We start from the raw sequence: 23,774 nt of genomic DNA on the forward strand, positions 1-23,774 counted from the left end.
AAAAACATCACTTTCTTGACATACAATTGTGATGCTTGCAAATTTCAGAGAGAAAGAGAAAATCCTGAAAGCACATAGGACAAGAGATCCTTAACCTATTAGGATAGAAACATAAGGTTGTCAGTATCCTATCCACAGACACCTGGCAGGCCAAAAAGGATTGGCATGATATATTCATTGTGCTAAATGGGAAGAATATGTAGCCAAAAATACTTTATCCAGCAAGGCCGTCATTCAGAATAGAAGGAGAGATGAAAAGTTTCCAAGATAAGCAAAAACTAAAGGAGTTCATGACCACTAAACTAAACTTTCTCTGAAAGGAGTACTAAAGGCGACCCTTTAAGTGGGGAAGAGAGACCAAAAACAACAAAGACTAGAAAGGAACAAAGACAATCTACATGAACAGCAACTTTATAGGGAATACAATGGTACTGAACTCAATAATTTACTCTGAATATAAATGGACTTCATGTTCCAATCAAAAGACATAGGGGGGGATCCCTGGGTGGCGCAGCGGTTTGGCGCCTGCCTTTGGCCCAGGGCGCGATCCTGGAGACCCGGGATCGAATCCCACGTCAGGCTCCCGGTGCATGGAGCCTGCTTCTCCCTCTGCCTGTGTCTCTGCCTCTCTCTCTCTCTCTCTCTCTCTATCTCTCTCTCTGTGTGTGACTATCATAAATAAATAAAAAAAATTAAAAAAAAGACATAGGGTATCAGAATGAATAAAAAAACCAAGACTCATCAATATGCTGCTTATAAGAAACACATCTTAGACCCAAAGACACCTCCAGATTGAAAGTGGGGGGGTGGACACCAGTTATCATGCTAGTAGTGGACATCAAAAGAAAGCTGGAGGAGCCATCCTTATATCAGGAAAACTAGATTATAAGCTAAAGACTGTAATAAGAGATGAAGAAGGACACTAAATCATGATAAAAGGGTCTAATAATTGTAACAGCAAGATCAAATCATTGTAAATATTTATGCCCCCAACTTGGGAGCAGCCAAATATAGAAAGCAGTTAATAACAAACTTAAAGAAACTCATTGATAATAATACAATAATACTAGGGAACATTAACTCACAGCAATGGACAAACCGACTAAGCAGAAAAATAATAAGGAAACAAGGGCTTTGAATGACACATTGGGCCAGGTAGACTTAATAGACACAGAGCATTCCCTCTTTTTTTTTTTAATTTTTTATTTATTTATGATAGTCACACACACAGAGAGAGAGAGAAGCAGAGACACAGGCAGAGGGAGAAGCAGGCTCCATGCACCGGGAGCCCGACGTGGGATTCGATCCCGGGTCTCCAGGATCGCGCCCTGGGCCAAAGGCAGGCGCCAAACCGCTGCGCCACCCAGGGATCCCTCCCTCTTTTTGAGTACACATGCAACATTACAAATCAGTACAAAAAGATTGAGATCATACCATGCATATTTTCAGACCACAACACTATGAAACTTGAAGTCAACCACAAGAAAAAAAATTGGAAAGACCACAAATAGATGGAGGTTAAAGAGCATCCTACTCAAGAATGAATGGGTTAACCAAGAAATTAAAGAAGAAATTTTAAAAATACATGGAAGCAAATGAAAATGAAAACACAACAATCCTAAACCTTTGGGACACAGCAAAAGAGGTAAGTATATAAGTGGGAAGTATATAGTAACACAGGCCTTCCTCAAGAAGCAAGAAAAGTCTTTTTTTTTTAAAGATTCTACTTATTTATGATAGACATATAGAGAGAGAGGCAGAGACACAAGCAGAGGGAGAAGCAGGCTCCATGCTGGGAGCCTGATGCAGGACTCGATCCTGGGACTCCAGGATTGTGCCCTGGGCCAAAGGCAGGCGCTAAACCGCTGCGCCACCCAGGGTTCCCGAGAGTATATAATTCTAAGTGAAATAAGTCCATCAGAGAAAGACAAATACCATATGATTTCACTCATATGTAGAATTTAAGAAACAACACAAATGAGTAAAGGGGAGAGAGAGAGAGCAAGAAACAGACTCTTAACTATGGAAGGAACCTAGGTGGATGGGAATGGGTGAAAGAGGTGATGACTCAGCATGATGATCACTGGGTCACATGGAATTGTTGAATCATGATATCATACACCTGAAACTATTATAACACGGTATGGTCACTATACTAGAATTTAAAAAAAAGAGATATCACCAGATTGTTTTCCTTAAAGGTTGTTGCAATTTACACTTCTATCAGATAATGCATGAAAGTGCCTGTTTCTCCACATTCTTGACAGTATCAGAAATAGTCTTTTACTTTTTCTTCAGTATGATGGATAGAAAATGATTTCTCATTACTTTGCATTTCTATGAGAGAAGTTGACTATCTTATTCTGTGTTTATTTCAAATTACTGTCCATCCAAGTGCTTGGGATGAGTATAGGAGCTTTATAATGGTTTGTCCTAACTTGTTGGCATTCCACCTGTCTTATTCTTCCAACCATATTTTCTTTAAACTTTCTTGAAATGTCTTTTGTCATTCAGAAATGTCACCTTCATGTAGTTAAATCTCTTACTATTTTCCTTTATAGTTTCCAGGTTTCTGTTTTCCTTAAGAAAGACTATTTTACTCTTGGGTTAGATATTTTCCTATATTTTCTGACACTTTTCATGGCTTTATTTCTACACTTAGTTCTATAGTGCATGTAAAATTAATTTTTCCTCTATGTTAGATGTAGGAGACTGTTTAGATACACAGCAGATTATGCAAATGTTATTTAGCAATCAGCCATTTTTTGGTCACCATAATGAAACATTTGTGATCTATAATTTCTTTTTTTTTAAGATTTTATTTATTCATTCATGAGAGACACGGAGCGAGGGAGAGAGAGAGAGAGAGAGAGAGAGAGAGAGGCAGAGATACAGGCAGAGGGAGAAGCAGGCTCCATGCAGGGAGCCCAACATGGGACTCAATCCCAGGTCTCCAGGATCATGCCCTGGGCTGAAGGCGGTGCTAAACTGTTGAGCCACCCAGCCTGCCCTAGAATTTCTACATAAGACATTACCACAATCTTAGCAGTTTAAATGTACTGGTTACCTTGAAGTTCTGTATGTCAGAAGCTCATACAATGTTGTGTGTCAGAAGCCCAGTATGGGTCTCACTGCGGAAAATCAAAGGGTCAGCAGGGTTGTGTTCCATCCTGGGGGCTTTAGGAGAAAATTGTTTCCTTACTATTCCAGGTTTTTTTTTTTTTTTTTTTTAGAATTTAGTTCCTTTCAGCTGCCCATTTCCTTGGTGGCTTCCAGTGGAGGGTCCTTCCCAGCTTCTGGAGGCCCTTTGAGTTCTTTGGCTTAAAGTCCCATTCCTTTATCTTCAATGCCAGCAAAGGTAGGTAAAGTACCTCTCATGCTGCAACCCTTTCCTGCCTCTTTTTCCCCTGTACATTTTTTAAAAAGATTTTATTTATTTATTCATAGAGACAGAGAGAGAGAGAGAGGCAGAGACACAGGCAGAGGGAGAAGCAGGCTCCATGCAGGGAGCCCGACGCGGGACTCAATCCCGGGTCTCCAGGATCACACCTCGGGTTGAAGGCAGCACTAAACCGCTGGGCCACCGGGGCTGCCCTGCCCCTGTACATTTTTGAACCAGTCAGTCTGCTTTCCTCTTCCATTTTTAAGGGCACATATGATTATACCGGGACCATCTGGATAATCCAAAATAATCTCCCCATTTTAAAGTAACTTTAATGCCATCTGCAAAATTTCTCTTGCCATGTGGAGAAGTATATTCACAAGCTCCAGGGATGAGGGCATGGGCATGGGCATTTTGGTTGGGTGGGTAGGTGGGCAGAGGCATTATTTTGCCTACCAGAACTTCTTTTATCATATATTAAATTTTCATCTGTTTTGGGTTTGGGCCCCACATTTCTGGGCTCTGCTCTATTACATTGGTTGACTTGTCTATTCTATGCCTTGATCTACATTGCCTTGATCATAGCAGCCATGCAGATGGTTTTATTATTTGGTAAGACAACTTTCTCCTGATTGACCTTTTTAAAAATTGTCTGGGCAGCCTTTGTTCCAGGCTCCTCATCTCATCCAAAGTGATTTGGTTAGTAAGTTTGGATCGCCCTAGCAGGGAGTTGGGAAAGCAATCATGCAATTATTTTTTAATAAAAATTAAACATTTTTAAACATCTTATAAAAATTCTTATGCTAAACATTTTATAAAAATTTCTTTTTTTTAAAGTTTTATTTTTATTATTATTATTATTATTTTTTTATGATAGGCACACAGTGAGAGAGAGAGAGGCAGAGACACAGGCAGAGGGAGAAGCAGGCTCCATGCACCGGGAGCCCGACGTGGGATTCGATCCTAGGTCTCCAGGATCGCGCCCTGGGCCAAAGGCAGGCGCCAAACCGCTGCGCCACCCAGGGATCCCCCATAAAAATTTCTTATACATAAACTCATAAACATTGGGACTATTGTTGAGAATAAGGATTTTGAAGTTTGGCAATCAGCATTTTATTAAGGACTAGCTGGCTTCCTTGGGTTGCTTGGGAGAATGAACCATTATACATAAATCTGGGCCTTTTGAGACAAAAACACACTATGTAGAGTTGCTCCTGTGAGAAGCAGCTTTGTGATAAATAAATACCTGTGATTTTTTATTTTTATTATTATTTTTTATAAATACCTGTGATTGATTGCCCTTGTGTCTTTGGATCAGGAGATTTATATTTGCAAGCAGCTTAATCTGCATTACCTATTTCATCCATCCCCTACCCACTCCTCTCTGGTAACCATAGTTTGTTCTCTATCATTAAGAATCTGTTTTTTTATTTTGTCTCTTTCTTTACTCATTTGTTTTGTTTTTTAAAGTCCATATGAGTGATATGGTATTTGTCTTTGACTGACTTATTTCACTTAGTATTACACCTTATAGACCTATTCATGTTGCATATGGCAAGATTTCATTCTTTTTGTGGCTGAATAATATTCCATTCTCTCTCTCTCTCTCTCTCGTGTGTGTGTGTGTGTGTGTGTATAAAATATATTCTTTATCCCTCATCAGTTGATGGACATTTGCTTCCATAATTTGGCTATTGGAAATAATGCTGCTATAAACAAAGGGGTGCATATATCCTTTCAAATGAGTGTTTTTGTATCCTTCGGGTAAATACCTAGTAGTGTCATTACTGGATCATATGATAATTCTATTCTTAATTTTTTGAGGACCTTCCATACTGTCTTCCACAGTGGCTGCACCAGTTTGCATTCCCATTGACAGTGCATGAGGGTTTTTCTCCACATCCTCCCCAACACTTTTTTCTTATGTTGTTCATTTTAGCCATTCTGACAGGTGTGAGGTAATATCTCTTTGTATTCAGGAGTGTATTCCCCTGATAATGAATGATGTTGAGCATCTTTTTATGTGTCTGTTGGCCTTCTGTATGTCTTCCTTGGAGAAATGTCTGTTCATGTCTTCTGCCTTTTAACTGGATTATTGGGGGGGGGTTGGTGTTGAATTGCATGTGTAAGCCCTTTATGTATGTTGCATACTAACCCTTTATCAGATCTGTCATTTGCAAATATCCTCTCTCATTCAGTAGGTTGTCTTTTAGTTTTGTTGTTTACTTTGGTGTGCAGAAGTTTTTTTTATTTTGATGTAGTCCTAACAGTTTATTTTTCTTTTGTTTCCTTTTTATCAGGAGACATATCTAGAAAGATGTTGCTACCGCTGATGTCAAAGAAATTACTGCTTGTGTTCTCTTCTAGGATTTTTATGGTTTCATAGCTCACATCTAGGTCTTTTAATCCATTTTGAGTTATTTTTGTGCATGGTATGAGAAAGTGGTCCAGTTTTCCCAACACGATTTGTTAGACTTTTTCCTATTGCTTATTCATGTCTTCTTCGTTGAAGATTAATTGACTACATGATTGCGAGTTTCTGAGCTTTCTGTTCTGTTCCATTGATCTATGTGTTTACTTCTGTGCTAGTACCATACTGTTTTGATGTATTGCATCTTGAAATCTGAAATTGTGATATTTCCAGCTTTAGTTTTCTTTTTTGAGATTGCTTTGGCTATTCTGTGTCTTTTGTAGTTCCATATAAAATTTAAGATTATTTGTTCTTGTTCTGTGAAAAATGTTGCTAGTGTTGTGGTAGAGATTGCATTAAATCTCTACATTGCTCTGGGTAGTATGGACTTTTTAACAGTATTTGTTCTTCCAGTCCACGAGCATGGGATGCCTTTCCATTTGTTTGTGTCATCTTCAATTTCTTTCATTGGTGCTTTACAGGTTTGAGTACAGCATCTTTCACCTCCTTGGTTAAGTTTATTCCAGGTATTTTTATTATTTTTGATGCAATTGTAAATGGGATTGTTTTCTTAGTTTCTTTTTGCTGCCTTTTTTTTTTTTTCTCTAAGATTTGTTTGAGAGAAAGAGATTTGTTTGAGTGGCGGAGAGGAGGGGGCAGGGAGAGAAGCAGAAGGAAAGAGTCTTAAGCAGATTCCCGATGAGCAAGGAGCCTGACACAGGGCTCAATCTCATGACTCTAAGATCACGACCTGATCCAAAATCAAGAGTTGGTCGCTTAACTGAGCCCCCCAGGTGTCCTGCTGTTTCATTATTAGTGTATAGAAATGCAATGGATTTCTGTACACTTATTTTGTATCCTGCATCTTATCAAATTCATTTATCAGTTCTAGTAGTTTTTTGGTGGGTTATTTGGGGTTTTCTTAGTATCATGTCATTTGCAAATATTTTTTTTAAATTATTCATTTGAGAGAGAGTGTGAGTGAGTGAGAGAGAGAGAGAGAGAGAGAGAGAGAGCACAAGAAGGGGGAGAGAGGCAGAGGGAGAAGCAGGCTCCCTACTGAGCAGGGAGGTGGATGAGGGACTTGATCCCAGACCCTGAGATCACAGCCCAAGCTAAAGGCAGATGCTTAATCAACTGAGCCACTCAGGCGCCTGCAAATAGTGAGTTTTATTTCTTCCTTAGAAATCTGGATGCAAAAAAAAAAAAGTAATCTGGATGCCTTTTATTCCTTTTTCTTGTCTGATTGCTGTGGCTAGGATTTCCAGTACTAAGTTGAATAAAAGTGAGAGTGGACATCCTTGTCTTGTTCCTTAACTTACAGAAAAAGCTTTCTTGCCATCGAGTTAAGAGGATAGTGATGGGTTCTTCATATAAGGCCTTTATTATATTGAGATGTGTTCCCTCTAAACCTACTTTGTTGAGTTTTTATCATGAATGGATGTGTTGTCACATGGTTTTTCTACATCTATTGAAATGATCATATAGTTTTTATCCTTTCTTTTTGATGTTGTGAAATTGAATATTGAACCACTCTTGTATCCATATAATCTGCAAAGTTTTATTTGTAAATCCATAAACTATTTTACCTTAATTACATGCAAGATTTCTAGTCTTGATTCATTTTCTCTCTCCATGTGACAGTAAGAAATAAGCCTGTGGACCTCATCACTTGAAAAGTATGTTAACTATCCTTGGTGACCACAAGAAGAGTTCTACCATGAATTTTTTGGGCATTCAAGTGGCTCAACAGATGGAAAAACATCCTGAGATATGGTGTGAGTGTAGGAAACAAGTCTACTTTCCTCTGCAGTAAAAATGACTCTGCCTTCTTTAACTCCACAACTCATTTACCTCCACTCTCTGTTAACCAGAAATCTTATCCAACTAGGAATTTGGTGAAACCGAAGACTCTTCCAGGGTATTTGGAACGGGCCCCCAGCAACTCAACTAGGTGTATTGTGAAATCATTCCTCTGTAGGAGCTGCAATAGCCAAATGATATTTAGGTCAAGATTATACTTTTAGCTCGGAATTGTTGCCATAAAATTCCACTTATACTCATTAACTTTCCAAGTACCATGATAGGTATATACACATGGAGATGAAAAATCAATGGCCATTGTCCCCTCAGCTATTACTGTCAATGGCAAAATATGTGCAACCATCCACCATTGTACAGCAGCAGAAAAATGTTTTCCAATAACCAATACTTTGAATTTCAGTAATGTGAGAGCAGGCTGGCAAAAAACTTACAAAGATAACGAGACTCATTACTACCAAAGTTGTAGAGAACCTCATGATGTGGGCTTGAGGGTAGCATGCAAGAAAAAAAAAAAAAATCAATGGTGTTAGCTACTGCTTAGGAGTTTTTTTTTTTAAGATTTTATTTATTCATTCATGAGAGACACAGAGAGAGCAAGAGGCAGAGACACAGGCAGAGGGAGAAGCAGGCTCCATGCAGGAAGCCTGATGTGGGACTTGATCCCAGGACTCCAGGATCACACCCTGGGCCGAAGGTGGGCACTAACCGCTGAGCCGCCCAGGGAATTCTACCCCATTTCCCATCACAGTCCATAGAGTACAGGTGTTTATGACAGCCTGGGGCAAATAAATGTAAGAGAGACTGGTTGCAGGCAGAGACTCCGAGAGCTGGGGGTGGTGGGGGTGGGGGAAATCTGTGCATCTGTGCAGACCAGAAACCAAGTGGCATATTAGCATGCATCAGTATGAAGGGTGGGAAGCCTTAGCTCAAAGCCTGACACCCTTTCTAGCTTTAAAGAGGGATTTGACCAAGTCATTCACTGGACAAATTTGTCATCTCCCATCCTCACCTCTGCCAGCCCTCACTGAGAGAGCACGTATCAATCCACAGACATTTAACCCACGTCTATTGGGTCCAAAGGCACAATGGCTCATCTCCTGCCCTTGAGGAGCTCACCATCTAGCATGCCAGGTGGGAATTTTGTAAGCCGCTCTCCAGAACGCAACATAGGGTGAAATCCAGGCCTATGAGGGGTTTCAAAGTGGCGTGAGGTCCATGGGCTGGAGCAATTGTGAATGGGTATAAGCAACGCTTCGCAGAAAGAAGCTATGCCAACAGGAAAGGACTAATTCTAAAATATCATTTTGACCAAACATACACAATACAGCTTATATTGAGAAAGCAAAAGAAAACAGCTCAATCCTTAGAACTTTAAAACAACCCATTATAGCACCGGTCCTGGGAGCATGATTGAGAACCAAAATTTTTACCTACTTTTGAGTAATGAGATTTATATAAGGCAAACAGTTTTTAATGTTTAATGTGTGACTCACAGGTGATCTACATTTGACATTTCTTAAAGGTCTGGCTTTTTAGGAGATGAATAATGAGGATGAGAAAAACTAAAGGAGATGTTCTAACTGGTGAACTTTCCTACTCAAGATGCATCTACTGAACATTTCCAATCTTGAGGACTTCCAACCTGAAACACTGATTATCTAAGCTGGAGATAAGCTTCACTGGCTAAAATTATTTTCTGGGCCTTTGAGTTTAGATCATCTTTATGAAACAATAATCTGTACCAGTAAAATGGAATCAGAGGGCCATCTTAAGGACTGGTATCAAAACAGTAATTCAACATTACATATAGTGTTCTCAACTTATCAAGCAGGAGTATTTCTTCTAACACTATGAGAAGCAACTTTAACTTCATAATTTCAAATGGGCCATTTCTGAGTGCTTGTATCAGCAGTGAATTCTATGTGCTTATAAAACCCATCTGGACCTGTTCAATTCAAAAACTCTCAGTTAAAAAGTTCTGTCCACGAAACACAACCACATGTTCATTTTGAGTAAAACACTATAGAGTATCTCCTTTGAAGACAAGCAGATTTTTAAAAACTTGCACGTGGTCCATTTAAGTGTTTAAGTACTAAAATACTTATATTCAATTACTTCCTAAACGATTAAGATTTATCAGGTGTCCATCAGAACAGGCCCTGTTCTAACCACTCGCCATTCCTCAAAGGACTTATTTCATCCTGCTGAGAACTCTCCAACCCTACCAGACAGAAGGCAGAGGAAAGGGAGCTTAGAAGCTGTCTAGAAACACAAGACACAGTTTAATAAAAATAAAGAGTGGTTTTATTGGTTACATATAATTCAGCTATATTAATATATATTATAAACTTTAAGGATTAGAAACAAATGACTTTATTCTTTACCGAGAATAATCTAGTTTATGGCAGCACATTTAACGAATATTCCTTCAGTCCTGCAGTCATCACAGAACTATTTTTCAGATAATCAGGAAGTCATCATCCAAACTTTGTATTAGGTCACATGTTTCATTAAGTACAAATAAGACATTATGTTTTCTTCAGCAAACACTCCTTTTGTCATATTGTCATACCCTCCTGCATTTATTTTATCACATATAATGTGCAAAGTTTAACTTTTTACCCACAAGAGTTGCCTCGGATAAATTGCACATTGGGAAGTACAAGGCACGAGACAGTAGCAACATGTTACTCTGCCCTCTGCAGCTTGGATTTTTCGTTTTTGCCTAAAACCCCACTTTATCATTAAAACTAAATGAATCCCACAGTGTAATACTCATTAGGAAAGTCTTTTTGTGTATACGTTACCACAAAGATAGAAAATGTCCAACAGTTTGAGCAAGTATTTAGCAGACCACAGAAAAGAGGACTGTGGGAAAAGAAAATACTTTAGTGTTTTAGAGCTGAAGAGCTTGATGGATGTTATTCAAATTTCTCATCTCCTTCTTCCACATCTTTCAAGTTGAGTACTTCCAAAGAACCTTTGCCTTTTGTCTCCTTTTTTATTAGCTCATCAATTTCTCTGAAGCAGCCCGGGTCAATTAGACACACCTGAAACACGGAACACAGCTGCTCACCACATGAAGATGAGCAAAGCAACAGTATGAACACGGCTTTAGCTCCTCTAAGACAAACACATGACACTTTCCGGATGTCCCTGCTGCTACAGTTCTACAATGAAAGAGCGAAGACAATGCACAGGGGAGCAGACGGGGTTCTAGTCCAGCGTCTCCCCCCCCCCCAATTTTTATTTAAACTCTAGTTAGATAACAATGAAATTTTGGTTTCAAGAGTAGAATTTAGTGACTCAAGCTTACATAATAGCAACCAGTGCTCATCATAACTAGTGCCCTCCTTAAGGCCATCCCCCACCTATCTCCTCTCTCCATCAACCCTCAATTTGTCCTCCATCATTAAGAGTCTTTTATGGCTTGCATCTCTATTTTTGTCTTTCCCCTCTTATTTTCACCTGCTAGGTTTCTTAAATTCCACATGAGTGAAATCATATGATATTTGTCTTTCTCTGACTTATTTCATTTGGAATAATACCCTCTAGTTCCATCCACATAATTGCAAATGCTAAGATTTCATTCTTTTTGATATCTGAATAATATTCCACTGTGTGTGTGTGTGTGTGTGTGTGTGTGTGTGTGTATGTATACACCACAACTTTATCCATTCATCAGATGATGGACACTTGGGCTCTTTCTATAGTTTGGCTATTGTTGATGATACTGCTATAAACACCAGGGTGCACGTACTCCTTCAAATCAGCGTCTTTGGGTAAATGCCTCGTAGTGCAATTGCTATATTGTAGTGTACTTAATTTTCAACTGAGGAACCTTCATACTGTCTTCCAGAACCTTCTACTGTCTTTATGCATGTAGGCCCTGTGACGGGCATCAACCTCCTTGTCTGAGGACTTCTCTGGATTTCTTGGCTGTAAAGTGAATGGGACTAGAAAAGTATAGTTCTTTTTGTACTAAAATTTAGCATGAACATTTATAGTTCCAGGAAAGTACCTCTTTTTATTGACATCTGAAGGAGAAAATCTTGAAAGGCCCATTTAGAAATCACGTGTAAAGTTTTGAAAAGATTTGACAACTTCAGAATGTCAGATGTGTTGTTTCAGGTTTAGAATGAAATGCTCAACAATCCCAGTCTAGAGTTCATTTGAACTGAAGCTGCTGCAAAGTCCTAAGGGATGAGTTTGCAGACAATGGAATCTATACTGTGTCTGACACTGTAGGGTGAGGTTCTAAGACAAAATTCTTTGGCTGCTTCTATAAAATGTTCTGTGATAGGGCACCTGGGTGGTTCAGTTGGTTGACCACCTAACCCTTGGTTTCAGCTCAGGTCATGAATTCAGGGTTGTAGGATTGAGCCCTGTATCTGGCCCCGAGCTCAACATGGAGTCGGCTTGAGATTCTCTTTCTCTCAAATAAATAAATGGATCTTAAAAAAAAAAAAAAGTTCTGTCGTAAATGAGGCTGTTCAACTGGTCTTATTTCCAATTTCCTCATAATAAGAGACTCACTGTAAAACATATACTCTCATCCAAAATAAGCATAGAATCACCTAAAAAAAATCCAAAGTGTGTTTAACTACAACTTAATTTCACTTAGACCTTTACATTTTTACTTATTACTTAATTAATAAGAGGTTTCTGGAAATGTCTTACTGTTCTTACCTTCTAAATATTCATTACACATTTATGACTAGAGAACAGACTACTTTGGTAACAAGGAAGCAAAAGAGTAAGAGTGTTTTGTCTTACAATTTCTAACTGCTGACCGTAGTCTTCACTCTCTATGACCTTGATCAGTGGCTTGAGCTTTTCTTTCAGCTTCTTCCCTTCATTCACTGGGAGAAGGAACCGGAGTCTCATGTGAGCACGTTCGATCTGCATTTTCTCCTTTAACTGCTTTATCACCTCCAAAGCCTAGCAAGACAAAATTGAAAACAATGGCCACTTCTTTGCCCCTTCTGCTGCATTACTTTCTAAGGGATTCAAAACAAAGCAGTTTCCACCTGGCTGAATTAGGCGGCGGTTCTTCGACAGGACACAGACAACAGAAACATCAGTAGAAAAAAATAGATAAATTGCACTTACAGAACACAAACTTTTGTGGTTCAAAAAACTAACAACAAAGTGAAAAGACAACCCATTAAATAGGAGAAAATACTAGCAAATCACACATTTGATGAGGTATCAGTATCCAGAATATATACAGAACCCTTACAACTTGATAATGAAAACACAAATGATTGAAAAATTGTCCAAGTAGTGATTTTTCTAAAGATCACATGAAAATATGCTGAAATCATAGTTACCAGGGAAATGCAAATCAAAACCAGAATGATACATAAAAAAAAAAAAAAAAAAAAAAAAAATATATACATCCAGTTTGGCTGTAATAAAAACGGTGGATTAGACAACTCCAATATTCATGAACGAAATATGGTATTTCCACACAAGTTATTATCAAGTCCTAAGAACGAATGAAGTACTGACATGTACAATAACAGGTAGGAACCTTTAAAGGACACATATTGTATGATTCCATTTATATGAAATGTCTGGAATAGAAAAGTCCACAGAAAACAGAAAACAAATTTGCCAAACACTTGTAAGAGGGAGAAAACAAGGAGTGACTGCTAATGTTGACAAGAGTTTCTTTTGGTGGCAATGGAAATATTGTCAAATTAGGGCAGACTGCAGGAACTTTGTGAATAGACCACTGAACTGTTCCCTTTATAAAGATGACTTGTGTGGCATGTGAAGTACATATAAATAAATAAAATCTAAAATACAGAGTTGGAATAACTCTTTAAAACTCCAAGTTTTGGGATCCCTGGGTGGCGCAGCGGTTTGGCGCCTGCCTTTGGCCCAGGGCGTGATCCTGGAGACCCGGGATCGAATCCCACATCGGGCTCCCGGTGCATGGAGCCTGCTTCTCCCTCGGCCTATGTCTCTGCCTCTCTCTCTCTCTGACTATCATAAATAAATAAAAATTGAAAAAAAAAATTAAAAAAAAAAAAAAACTCCAAGTTTTATCTCTAAAGGTCTGATTTGGAAAGGAGATGAGAGTTGTAGTACATTTGGACTTTGTTAAAAAAAATTCCATTGCTCCTCCCTACGAGCCCCATCTTCTCCTCCTCCCTCCCCCAAATCTCCGACCCAAGTGCTTCCAACTAGTATTTTATTATTACAGACCGACTATTTTAATGTTTTCTTCAGAGAAAATTGATTTTCACGTGGACACCTTTTGACATTAAAAGCCACTCACCTGCTGTTTTGTACTCTTATTGGTTTTGACTGAATAGTGGATGTCCTTCATGGCTCTCTCAATAAGGATAACAGTATACGGTCTCTTTGTTTCAGGGTTCACACACTTGTCAGCTACGATAGTTGCAATGTCCCTGAACATCTGCTCCAGCTGCGTATGCCGTTCTTTATCTGATACTTGAACCTCTCCTTTAGTTAAAATCTAAAAAAAAACCCCAACAGGTTTAAATAAGCAATGTCTTTATTGCACGTCACTTGTTAACTAACCACAAGAATTAAGAACTTGGGGAGAAAATTAAATTCCATCCTTCTCAGCTATTGATTTACAAGAAATAATTTGACCTTCACCTAAAGGATATACTGGATTATCTTGTGCTCGAATATCTTATTTAGGTGGAGAAAAGGGCAATTTAGTAAAAGTTGTAAACGGTGAAAACCCTGAAAAGAAATTCTATTTTCAGGAATATTCCACTACAAATATATAAATGGACAAAATAAGGCAACTCAGTAGATTTAATTTTTAGAGACTTGGCAAAATTGTTCATGTCCTGAATTATTAAAAACAGCACTGCACAACAAAGAAGCCAAATAATCTTATTAAAACAGAGAACCTCAACAGACATTTTCTCTAAGAAGACATCCAGAAGGCCAACAGACACATGAAAAGATGCTCAACATCACATGATTTGCATCAAGGGAATGCAAATCAAAACCATAATGAGTTATCACCTCACACCTGTCAGAACGGCTAGGATGAAAATAAAACAAGAAATGGTGTTGGTGACGACGTAGAGAAAAAGGAACTCTCATGAACTGTTGGCGGGAATGCAAACTGGTGCAGCCACTGTGGGAAAGTGTGGAGGTTCCTCAAAAAATTAGAAGTAGAACTACCATATGATCCAGTAATCACATCTCTGGGTATTTACCCCCCAAAAACAGAAACACTGACTTGAAGATACATGCACCCTTATGTTTACTGCAGCCTTACTGATAACAGCTATGATATTGGACACTGGACTTAGGACAACCTAAGTGTCCACTGACAGATGAAAGGATGAAGATGTATACACAATGGAATAGTACTCAGCCATCAAAAAGAGTAAGTCTTGCCATTTGCAATGATGTGGGTGGACCTACAGGGTATAATGCTAAGTGGAAGAAGTCAAAGAAAGACTAGCACTGCATGATTTCACAGCAGACGAACAAACAAAAAGAGACAAAAAGACAGACTCTTAACTAGAGAGAACTAGTTGCTAGAGGGGAGGTGGGCGGGGAATAGGTGAAAATAAGGGGGATTAAGAGGTTCAAACTTTTCATTTTAAAATAAGTCACAGAAGAAAAGAACAGCATATGTACTATATTTAGTAAGACTATAGTAACACTTCAGTGACAGGCGGTGACAGGACTTATCCCTAATTTAATTATACTTCAATTAACAAAGTGATGCCACAGAGACACCTGGGTGGCTCAGCTCATTAAGCCTCTGACTTTTGAGTGGGGCTCAGGTCACCATCATGTGACATCAAGCCCCCAGCTGGGTTCCGAGTTGGGTTCCGTGCTGGGCATGGAGCCTGCTTGAGATTTTCTCTTTCCCTCTCCCTTTGCCCCTCCCCCACCCCTTTCTCTTAAAAAAAAAAAAACAAACAAAAAGAAGTGATGATGTTTAGGTCAAATTATCGTAGGATAATCCACTCCCCCCAAAATAATGTTTTAAAGCTTAACATACCTCTAGGTCGTTCTGCTATAAAGAACATTAGGGTTGATGAGGCTGTAGCTGCTGGAACTCACCTGCTTACAGATTTCTGTCTGGTCGTCTGTTCCAAAGGCACTGATCAGATCTTCCTTCTTTGCAACCTGACCTTTAGAAACGTTTACGAACACTGAGTGGGTCTGCAGAACTTCATCAAGGTCTTTTTCCCTTAGGACAGAAGAGAAAATTCTAAGTGAACACAGGAGAAACTTGGAAATTCATTCACAGATACAAGATGGCAACAATATAAAAAGCAAGAAACAGCAAATGCTCCCGACTGACCCCCAGGGAGAGGGAGCCCTGGAAACTGAGCGCCGCGTCTGCGGCCCCACGCACGTCTCCTCGGGAGAAAACCGCCTGGGAGGGGGAGGCGGGCCGCAGGGGGTCCGCGGAGGGCGCGGCGGGGTGGGGCGCGGGGTGCGGGGTGGGGCGCGGGGTGCGGGGTGGGGCGCGGGGTGCCGGGCGGGGCGGGGCGCGGGGCGCGGGGCGCGGGGCGCGGGGCGCGGCACCGCCGCCAGGGCCCCCGACCCCTAGATGGCAGCACCGGGGACCAGCGGGCGGAGACCCCCGAACGCCCGAAGACTCGGTCGCGGCCCCTCAGCGGTACGGCGGCGGCAGACCCCCAGGTGGGGCTCCTTGGCCGTAGCTCTTAAGTCACCGCCCAAGCGGACAAGGGCCGTGACGACGCGCTACGCCGGGAGCGGCAGCGAGTGCTCGCGGCGGCCCTGCCCCGCGGCCCGAGGCCCCGTCCGCCCGCAGGGGGAGGCTCACTCACACGCCGCTCCGCCAGCCCACCACTTTGTTTTTGTAGCAGGCGATCTCGAAGCGCTTCCCGGCGCGCTTCATGCGCACCACCGCCACGTTGGTGAGGCGGATCTGGTTGGTGGGGGTGAAGATGGACATGGCCGCTGCTCACACGCCCGCGCCGCCCGCCTCAGGGCCGCCGGCACCTCCTGCAACGACCCGGCGGCGCGCGGCCCGACCGCCAACTGCCCAGGCGGCCGCCACAGCACGGCCGGCGGACTTACTGCGCAGGCGTCCGCTGTGGCCGAACCCGGCAGACGAGAAGCGAGCAGCGACGCCTGCGCACTGTGGCTTTTACGACATCGCTCCGCGCCCGGCAGGAGAGGCGCTCTGCCGTGACGCAGTGTAGTTCCCGCATGAGCTCAAGAGCTCTGATTTGCTGGCGACGTTGATGCTTTAGCGACCGGGAGTTCCGCAGCTCGGGGCCACACCCACCTTCCCCTTTTATTGTGGAAAAAGTTGTAAGATAAAGAAGTCGAGAAAAAAGTATGATGAACAACTCCCTTAAGCCCATCCTCCCACTTCAACAATTATCAACATTTTGTCATTCTTGTCCTATTTTTTGTTGGGAGTGGTTTAAAGCAAGTGACAAGCTCCTAGCTTTAAACACGTCATTGTATTCTCACAGACGCACCCAACAAGATCGACCGAGGTTCTTAATACCCTCTAACAGCCCGGCCATAGCCAAATTTCCCGAAATAATGCCTTTTTTACAGTGTGTCTCAACTGAGGTCCAAACGGGACCAAACATTGCATTCGGTTGACGACATCCCCTCAACGCCGTCTTTCCCCGGTTTCTTCCCCTGTGCCCCGCCTTCCATGGCCTCATTCCCTTAGGGCCCGCCCCTTGCCCCTCGGCTCCAAAACGGGAGCGTTTGGACCGGCTCCGCGCTGCTGTCCCTCAGCCGTGGGCGGGGCTTCCCTTGGGATCCGCCCCTTCCCCTCTTAGCCAATCCGAGCGGGGCCGGGAGGGCTGCGGTTCCAACGCGCGGAGCTCTGGGCGGGGCTTCCCTCGGGGCCCGCCCCTTCCCCTCTGAGCCAATCCCATCGGGCTGGCGAGTGGCATGGCGGCCCCCGGCGCGGCGGGTTTGGGGTGCGACGCTAGTGCTCCGAGGTAGCTGTAGTCGTCCCCTGATGTCCTCGCCGGCCGCCAGGTTTCTCAGGTCTGCAGGCCTCGTGTGTCGGGCCGCAGGGCTTGGGCTCTGAAGAGAATGGGTAAGGGCCCCCGGCGGGCAGAATCCGTGAGGCGGGAGGGGAGAGGAAGCCGTCTGTGTAGGAGCCTGTCGGGGCGGAGCGCGCGGTCGGGCCGTCCTTCAGAGGCGGCGGCGGCGGCGGCGGCGGCGCTCGTCAGCCCGGGCCCGAGCGGCTGAGCGCCGCCGGGCTCCGCCTCGTGAGGCTGGGGCTGAGAGCAGAGGGAGCTGTGCCTCTGGCCTCGAGTGAAACGACGAGAAAACTGCTCACTCCGCTTGCCCACGTGTGTTGAGGGCCCTCGGGCCTTCCCGCCTGTACATTCAGGTTCCCCCTTCCGAAACTGCCTCCCGGTTCGACGTTTGAGGCCGGTTGCAGCCATACGTCCCTCCCAAACAAGAGGTGTGATGTCGGTTGAGAACCCCTCATTTTCTTATGGGCCACAGAAAACAGCAAAGTTAATTCACGATTCCACACGAAGAGTTTCGAGTTCTTTGCTTCCTAATGCTCTGTCCAAATGAAGGAACAATTCTGTGTCTTTTTCGGAGTTAGCATTATCGTTATGTTAACTTTATCATTATCGTTTACATGCAGTGGTTTATTATTTTTATTAGAGTTGATTTTTCTATAGGTTTCTTAGCCGAGTTCAATACGAAAGTTGGTTTTATTTTATTTTTTATTCTTAAAAATAAGGATGAGTAGCTTTGTATATGTAGCTTTAAATAAAATTACGTGTATGTGTCATTTTAAATTTAGATCCTTTTTCGGATACATGGGACTTCTCTTCACCTGTGATATCATTATGGATAAACAGGTTTTACATATATTTGGGCTTTGCCTTTGGCATTAGCCTTTGGATTTGTTTCCAGATTGTCATCAGGAAGCAGGTAAGTGGTTATTTTTTATATGAGAGTATTAAGGCATTAGATTTATAATTTACAGTGCAGATTTTCTAAGATTTTCAGGAAAGCTAAGAGGAACAAAGGTCACTCTTAATGTTTGTTGGTCTCCAGACCTTTTCTTTTAATGCCTAAATCATTTATTCTCAGTTATTATAGACTAAGTTATTTATGTTCTCTTTGCTGGGCTTTGGAGTCTCAGTCTTAAGATACAGGAAGATTTTGTAATGAAAACTAAAACTTTTGTAAAAAAAAATCTGTTTAGCGTCTTCAAGGGACAGTAGTCTTCTCTTTTCTTACCATAATTAAGGATCAGTAAATCAATTCCTACTGTTACTCCACTAAAGCACATTATGGGTGAATGTACATATAGTTTTGTCTTAGGAATCTTTACAGTCTTAAAAAATGTGGATCCAGCCTTTAAAGGACCTAATTATACCAAGAGGTTAATATTTGCAGAGTACAGCAGAAAGATTAACAGAATAGTAAAATCAGTATCTGTGCTAGTTTTCATCCCTATTGGAGTTAGAAAAAGATTCAAACTTGATGAATTTTGTGCAGTTGTTTATTTTAAAGGGCAAGAAATCACAGGAGAAATCTGTTCCAAAAGCAACCGGGGATTTGATGACAAATGGTTGTATCTCTCTTCAAAACAAGGAAGTCTTTGTATCTGGAGTGAAGATTTTCTATGGTTCCCAGACTGGAACAGCAAAGGTAAAAACTTTACGTGATACTTTTTCTTGGGTTTTCTGATATAAGATTGCTTCTAAAAATGGAATTGGTTCTTCTAATTTTTTTTTTTCCAATCTTCTTTTTTCCCTTTTCCAACATACATTTTTCCTTTCTGGGGTGGTGGGTGGATTTTTATCTCTTGTGCCCAATTCCAGCTGGTTGGTGGTGTCTGATGGTCACTGTCTGAAACTTGCTTCTACCTGAGGAGAATGGAGAGTTCTAAGCTTGTTATTGATGGTTGGTGTAGAAGTAGGAGATAGTGAAAAGGGACTGTTAGCAGTAGGGGCCCGTCTGGGCCCTGACTTTCACAATTTCACATATCTACTTAATACGATGTATTCTGACTTAATAGTGTTAAGAGTGTTAATAATAGACATTGAATACTGTTTAAAGTAGATAGATGCTGTAGATGTATATGCTGCAGGTTTCTTCATCGTGAAGACCACAGCTATTTAGTGCTTTCTAGGTAAAGATTCTAAGGCGAACATAAACGAATCAACGTCTGTTTTTCTGTAGTACTAAATACTAAAGATTGTTGGACTGCCCTCTTGTGGATGTTTTGTAGAACAATATTTCTTAGTTTTTCAGAACTTCAGTGTAAGTTCTGAGTTGAAGGTCACAAAATATTAAGTTCAACCCTAAGCAAGAGAGGCCGGAAACTGAAGAAATGTAAAAATGACGTCAGAGCAGCCAAAACAAAGTCTTTTGATGTTATTATAAAAGATCTCATTCATAGCCTCTCTCATGTGTTTATAATTTTTTTGAAAGATCAGGTCAACACTGCAGATTGTAACAAATCCAGGCATATGGAGGGTTCATAATGAAAAGTACTCTCTAGTGAATCTCTTTTTAACTATTTTTTATTTTTAGTTTTTCTGATGGCTGTATTTTTAACCTGTGCGTGTTGTGTTTCTAGATTATCAAAGCTAGTTTAAAAGTTATCGACTGCTTATATTAGTTAACACAGACATTCCTTAAATCTCAGTGGCTTTATTGTTGGCCACCTCTTTGTTGATATGGGTTAGATGCCCCTCCTTAAAGTTGTGCCATTTGAATTTCTTTGCTTTCACATTTAATGGTTTCATATTTGTTTGGGTATGGAAGATTAGTTTTTCCTTACAGTTTTGAAGGTGTCACTTCATTGTCTTTAGAAGGCTAGTCTCTTCATTCCTTTGTATATGACATGATTTTTTTTTGTTGTTGCTTATTTTTTTTTTTTTTTTTTTTTTTGTTGTTGCTTATTTTTTGAAGCTTTTAGAATCCTTTCTTTGTCCTTGATGTTCAGAACTTTCTTGTGATGGTGTCTGCATTGGTTCTTTTTTTAGCTGTCTGCATTGGTTCTTTTTTTAGCTATTGTGCTGGACACTTGGGCCCTTTTGAAGATTTGTGAGCATTTCTTCTAATGTTTCTTGGCAACTATTTTTCCCTTCCGTTTTCTTTTTTTTTCTTTCTGGGACTCTTAGTTGGATGTTAGGGTTTTTGGATGGCTTGTCTTTTTTTTTTTTCCAAGATTTTATTTATTTATTCATGAGAGACAGAGAGAGAAAGAGAGGCAGAGACACAGGCAGAGGGACAAGTAAGCTCCATGCAGGAAGCCTGATGCGGAACTCAATCCCAGGACTCCGGGATCATGACCTGAATCAAAGGCAGATGCTCAACCACTGAGCCACCCAGGTGTCCCTGGATGCCTTGTCTTTAATATTTTCTGTCTTACTTTTTGTAACTTTTTATTCTGGGTTGTGGGATTTCAATTTCAAACATTTTTTTTGAATGTTTTATTTTAGCTATTAAGTTTTTAGTTGCAAAAATGCCATTTTTTCAATTTTACCTTATTAATAACTTAAAAAATATCTGAATAAATTCGTTTTTCTGCTTCCTGATTTATCTCCTTTCTCAGTTTTTCTGATGCTGCAATTTCTCTTTCCTGCTTATTCTCGTCTCATCTTGGTGGTCCATGATTTTCTGTTAATATTTACGACAGAATGACGGGATAGCTGTTGTGGATTTACTCTGTTAATGAGTGAACAGGTTTGTGTTCTCTAATTCTAAGTTTTTACCAGATGCTGTGTGCATCGTGGGTCAGGGCATGTCATGTGACCTATTGGCCCACCTCCCTCCTCTAACTACCACTTCAGTTTTTTGTTTTTTGGAGTAAAGTCCTTTGAAGGTGTCTGTGCCACCGTCTCCACATCTCCACAATTTCCCTACTCTTGTTTTCCTTGGACCACTCTTGTGGAGCTCACATGCCCCAACATGTTCCCATTGACTTCTATGTTGCTAATGAATTCTCACTCTTCATCTTACTTGACAGTGTTCTCTGGGTCATCCTCCTACTTGGCCAAGGCTAGTTTTCCTTACTGTCATTTGCAGATTTCCCCTCATCTTCTTGATCTTTAAGATAGAAGTGTCCTGGGGCACAGTCCTTGAGATCATGTCTTTATCTGTACTCATTGTACGAAGGGATCTTGTTATCTAGAGCTTTACATTAGTTACAGTTTGACCGGCTTCTTCTATAAAGGGCAAGATGTTTTATTTTATATGTTTTTAGGTTTGTGGTTTTTGTGAGCCATACAGTCTTTTGTTGTAGCTACTCAGCTCTGTGGCGTAGTGTGGAAACAATCACAGACAACGTGTAAATAAATGGCATGACTGGATCCCAGGAGGGATCCTGTAGAAACAAATGGAGGGCTGTATTTGATCTGCCTGTATTCAGTGGTGGACTCTAAACTTATGTTTTTATTTAAAAAAAAGTTTTATTATTTATTCATGAGAGAGACAGAGACAGAGAGACAGAGACACAGGCAGAGGGAGAAGCAGGCTCCACGCAGGGATCCCGATGCGGGACTTGATCCTGGGACTCTGGGATCACTCCCTGAGCCAAAGGCAGATGCTCAACCACTGAGCCACCCAGATGTTCTTAAATTTATGTTTTAGTATGAACTGTTCCCCTCAATTCCAGACTCATATCCAGTGGCCTATCTTAGATCTTGATGTGATGTTTAGTAGGCATCCCAAAATTAGTACATTCCAACTGAACTCTCAATTTTTTACACAAACTTTTCCATTTAGGATCTTTACCATTTCAGTAAATGGCAATTTCATCATTCTGATTTCCTGCTAAAAAACAAACCAAAACAAAATAAAAAAAAAACCCCCAAAACCCTTTGAATTCTCTCTTTTCCCTATTATTCCTATACAATTTTTTTTTTAAATTTTTATTTATTTATGATAGTCACACAGAGAGAGAGAGAGAGAGAGAGAGAGGCAGAGACACAGGCAGAGGGAGAAGCAGGCTCCATGCACCGGGAGCCCGACGTGGGATTCGATCCCGGGTCTCCAGGATCGCGCCCTGGGCCAAAGGCAGGCGCTAAACCGCAGCGCCACCCAGGGATCCCTATTCCTATACAATTTATAGTAAATGCTGTTGTTTTACTTTCAAAATGAGTCCAGATGCCAGTCACTTCTCAGCACCCTGCCTCACGGCACCCCTCTGCCTCTGTCTGTGGTCACGTTTCTGCTTGTGGGTCCCCCTCATTTAGTGCTGCACAGCCCCTCCCCTGGCTTGAGTGTCCTTTCAGCTCAGCAGCCACTCAGCTCAGACTTTGAAAACTTCAGTGAAATCACATTTCCTTCAGCTTCACACCCAGCAGTGACCTCATTCACTTGGAGTAAATCAAAACCCTTGCAGTGGCCAGGAGGCCCTCATGTCTGGTTCTCCATTATCTCTCTCTTTTTTTTTCCCATTATCTCTTTTACCTCTTGTCCTTTGTCCCCACGTCTCTAGTCTTACTAACCTTGCCAAGCCTGCTCCCTCCTTCGGATCTGTTCACTTAAATGTTCGTCTGCTTGGGGTAACCTCATGGCTTGCTCTCTCATGTCTTTCAGGTTTGGCTCAAGTCTTTACCTCTGAGGCCTCTTGCACCAAATACTTGTTGTTTTTCCACGTTGGCTCTTCAGTTGTGACACAGACTACTCAGAGTTGTCAGACTCCACAGATCTAAGGGCCTAGACTGCAAGACTATTTCCACCTCAGCTGCCAGTCAGCTGCCAGTCAGTCACCAGTCCCAGGGCTACCTGTGCTTGTGACTGGACCAGCTATAAATTCGATCCCATAGTCCTCTCTTTAGGTTTGATAATTTCCTAGACAGATTCACTGAACTTAAGAAATTGCCAAACTGTGCTTACTGGTTTATTGTAAAGAATACAGGTAAACAGACAAATGGCAGACATGCATAGGGCAAGGTTTGGGGGAGGAGCGTGGCTCAGAGCTTCCATGCCTTCTCTCTGCCCATACCTCCTCAGCACATCAGTGTGTTCAACCCAGAAACTCCTTGAATCCTGTCATTGAGTGGTTTTAATGGTTTCAAATCATTGACCATGGATGATTGAACTCACTGGGAGTGATGGTGCTGAATGTTCTAAACCTCTGATTGCATGGTTGATTTTGTCGTGACTAGCCCCCATCCTGAAGTTACCTGGGGCCCGCCTCCCCATGAG

The 23,774-nt window shown here is 41.5% G+C and overlaps 2 protein-coding genes and 1 long non-coding RNA gene across 6 annotated transcripts in view; 2 read left to right on the forward strand and 1 right to left on the reverse strand.

Moving 5' to 3' along the window:
* Positions 1 to 1,230: 1,230 nt before the first annotated feature.
* Positions 1,231 to 7,389, forward strand: LOC125755174 (uncharacterized). Its single transcript, XR_007410994.1, has 3 exons — positions 1,231 to 1,645; positions 3,234 to 3,358; positions 3,448 to 7,389. It is a non-coding gene; the product is annotated as an uncharacterized LOC125755174 (long non-coding RNA).
* A 2,508-nt stretch (positions 7,390 to 9,897) lies between these two features.
* On the reverse strand, positions 9,898 to 16,773 carry SBDS (SBDS ribosome maturation factor). The gene is made up of 5 exons (XM_025425736.3): positions 16,430 to 16,773; positions 15,693 to 15,822; positions 13,906 to 14,106; positions 12,393 to 12,557; positions 9,898 to 10,666 (listed from the first exon to the last, which is right to left on the reverse strand). Exons 1-5 carry the CDS (start codon positions 16,555 to 16,557, stop codon positions 10,538 to 10,540), a joined length of 753 nt encoding a protein of 250 aa, XP_025281521.1. The 5' UTR covers positions 16,558 to 16,773; the 3' UTR covers positions 9,898 to 10,537.
* A 710-nt stretch (positions 16,774 to 17,483) lies between these two features.
* The window catches only part of LOC112643346 (S-adenosyl-L-methionine-dependent tRNA 4-demethylwyosine synthase TYW1), a 246,258-nt gene continuing 239,967 nt past the window's right edge, over positions 17,484 to 23,774 (forward strand). For 3 of the 4 annotated variants that reach the window (XM_035718172.2, XM_035718168.2, XM_035718171.2), the window contains exons 1-3: positions 17,485 to 17,673; positions 18,403 to 18,533; positions 19,107 to 19,259. In XM_035718172.2, coding sequence (XP_035574065.1) covers positions 17,670 to 17,673; positions 18,403 to 18,533; positions 19,107 to 19,259 — 288 coding nt within the window. In that variant the 5' untranslated portion in view covers positions 17,485 to 17,669. Of the gene's footprint in view, positions 17,674 to 18,402; positions 18,534 to 19,106; positions 19,260 to 23,774 lie in introns of all 4 variants that reach the window. The other variant, XM_035718170.2, reaches the window with a different exon arrangement.

This window comes from Canis lupus, chromosome 6 (genome assembly GCF_003254725.2).
Source record: "Canis lupus dingo isolate Sandy chromosome 6, ASM325472v2, whole genome shotgun sequence".
Lineage (NCBI taxonomy): Eukaryota > Metazoa > Chordata > Mammalia > Carnivora > Canidae > Canis > Canis lupus.

Coding starts and splice junctions, on each gene's coding strand:
- SBDS (XM_025425736.3), bottom strand. CDS start 16,557: ATGTCCATCTTCACCCCCACCAACCAGATCCGCCTCACCAACGTGGCG. Junction 15,823..16,429: donor GTGGGCTGGCGGAGCGGCGT/GTGAGTGAGCCT, acceptor TTCTGTCCTAAG/GGAAAAAGACCTTGATGAAG. Junction 10,667..12,392: donor ACGGTCAGCAGTTAGAAATT/GTAAGACAAAAC, acceptor TCCGTGTTTCAG/GTGTGTCTAATTGACCCGGG.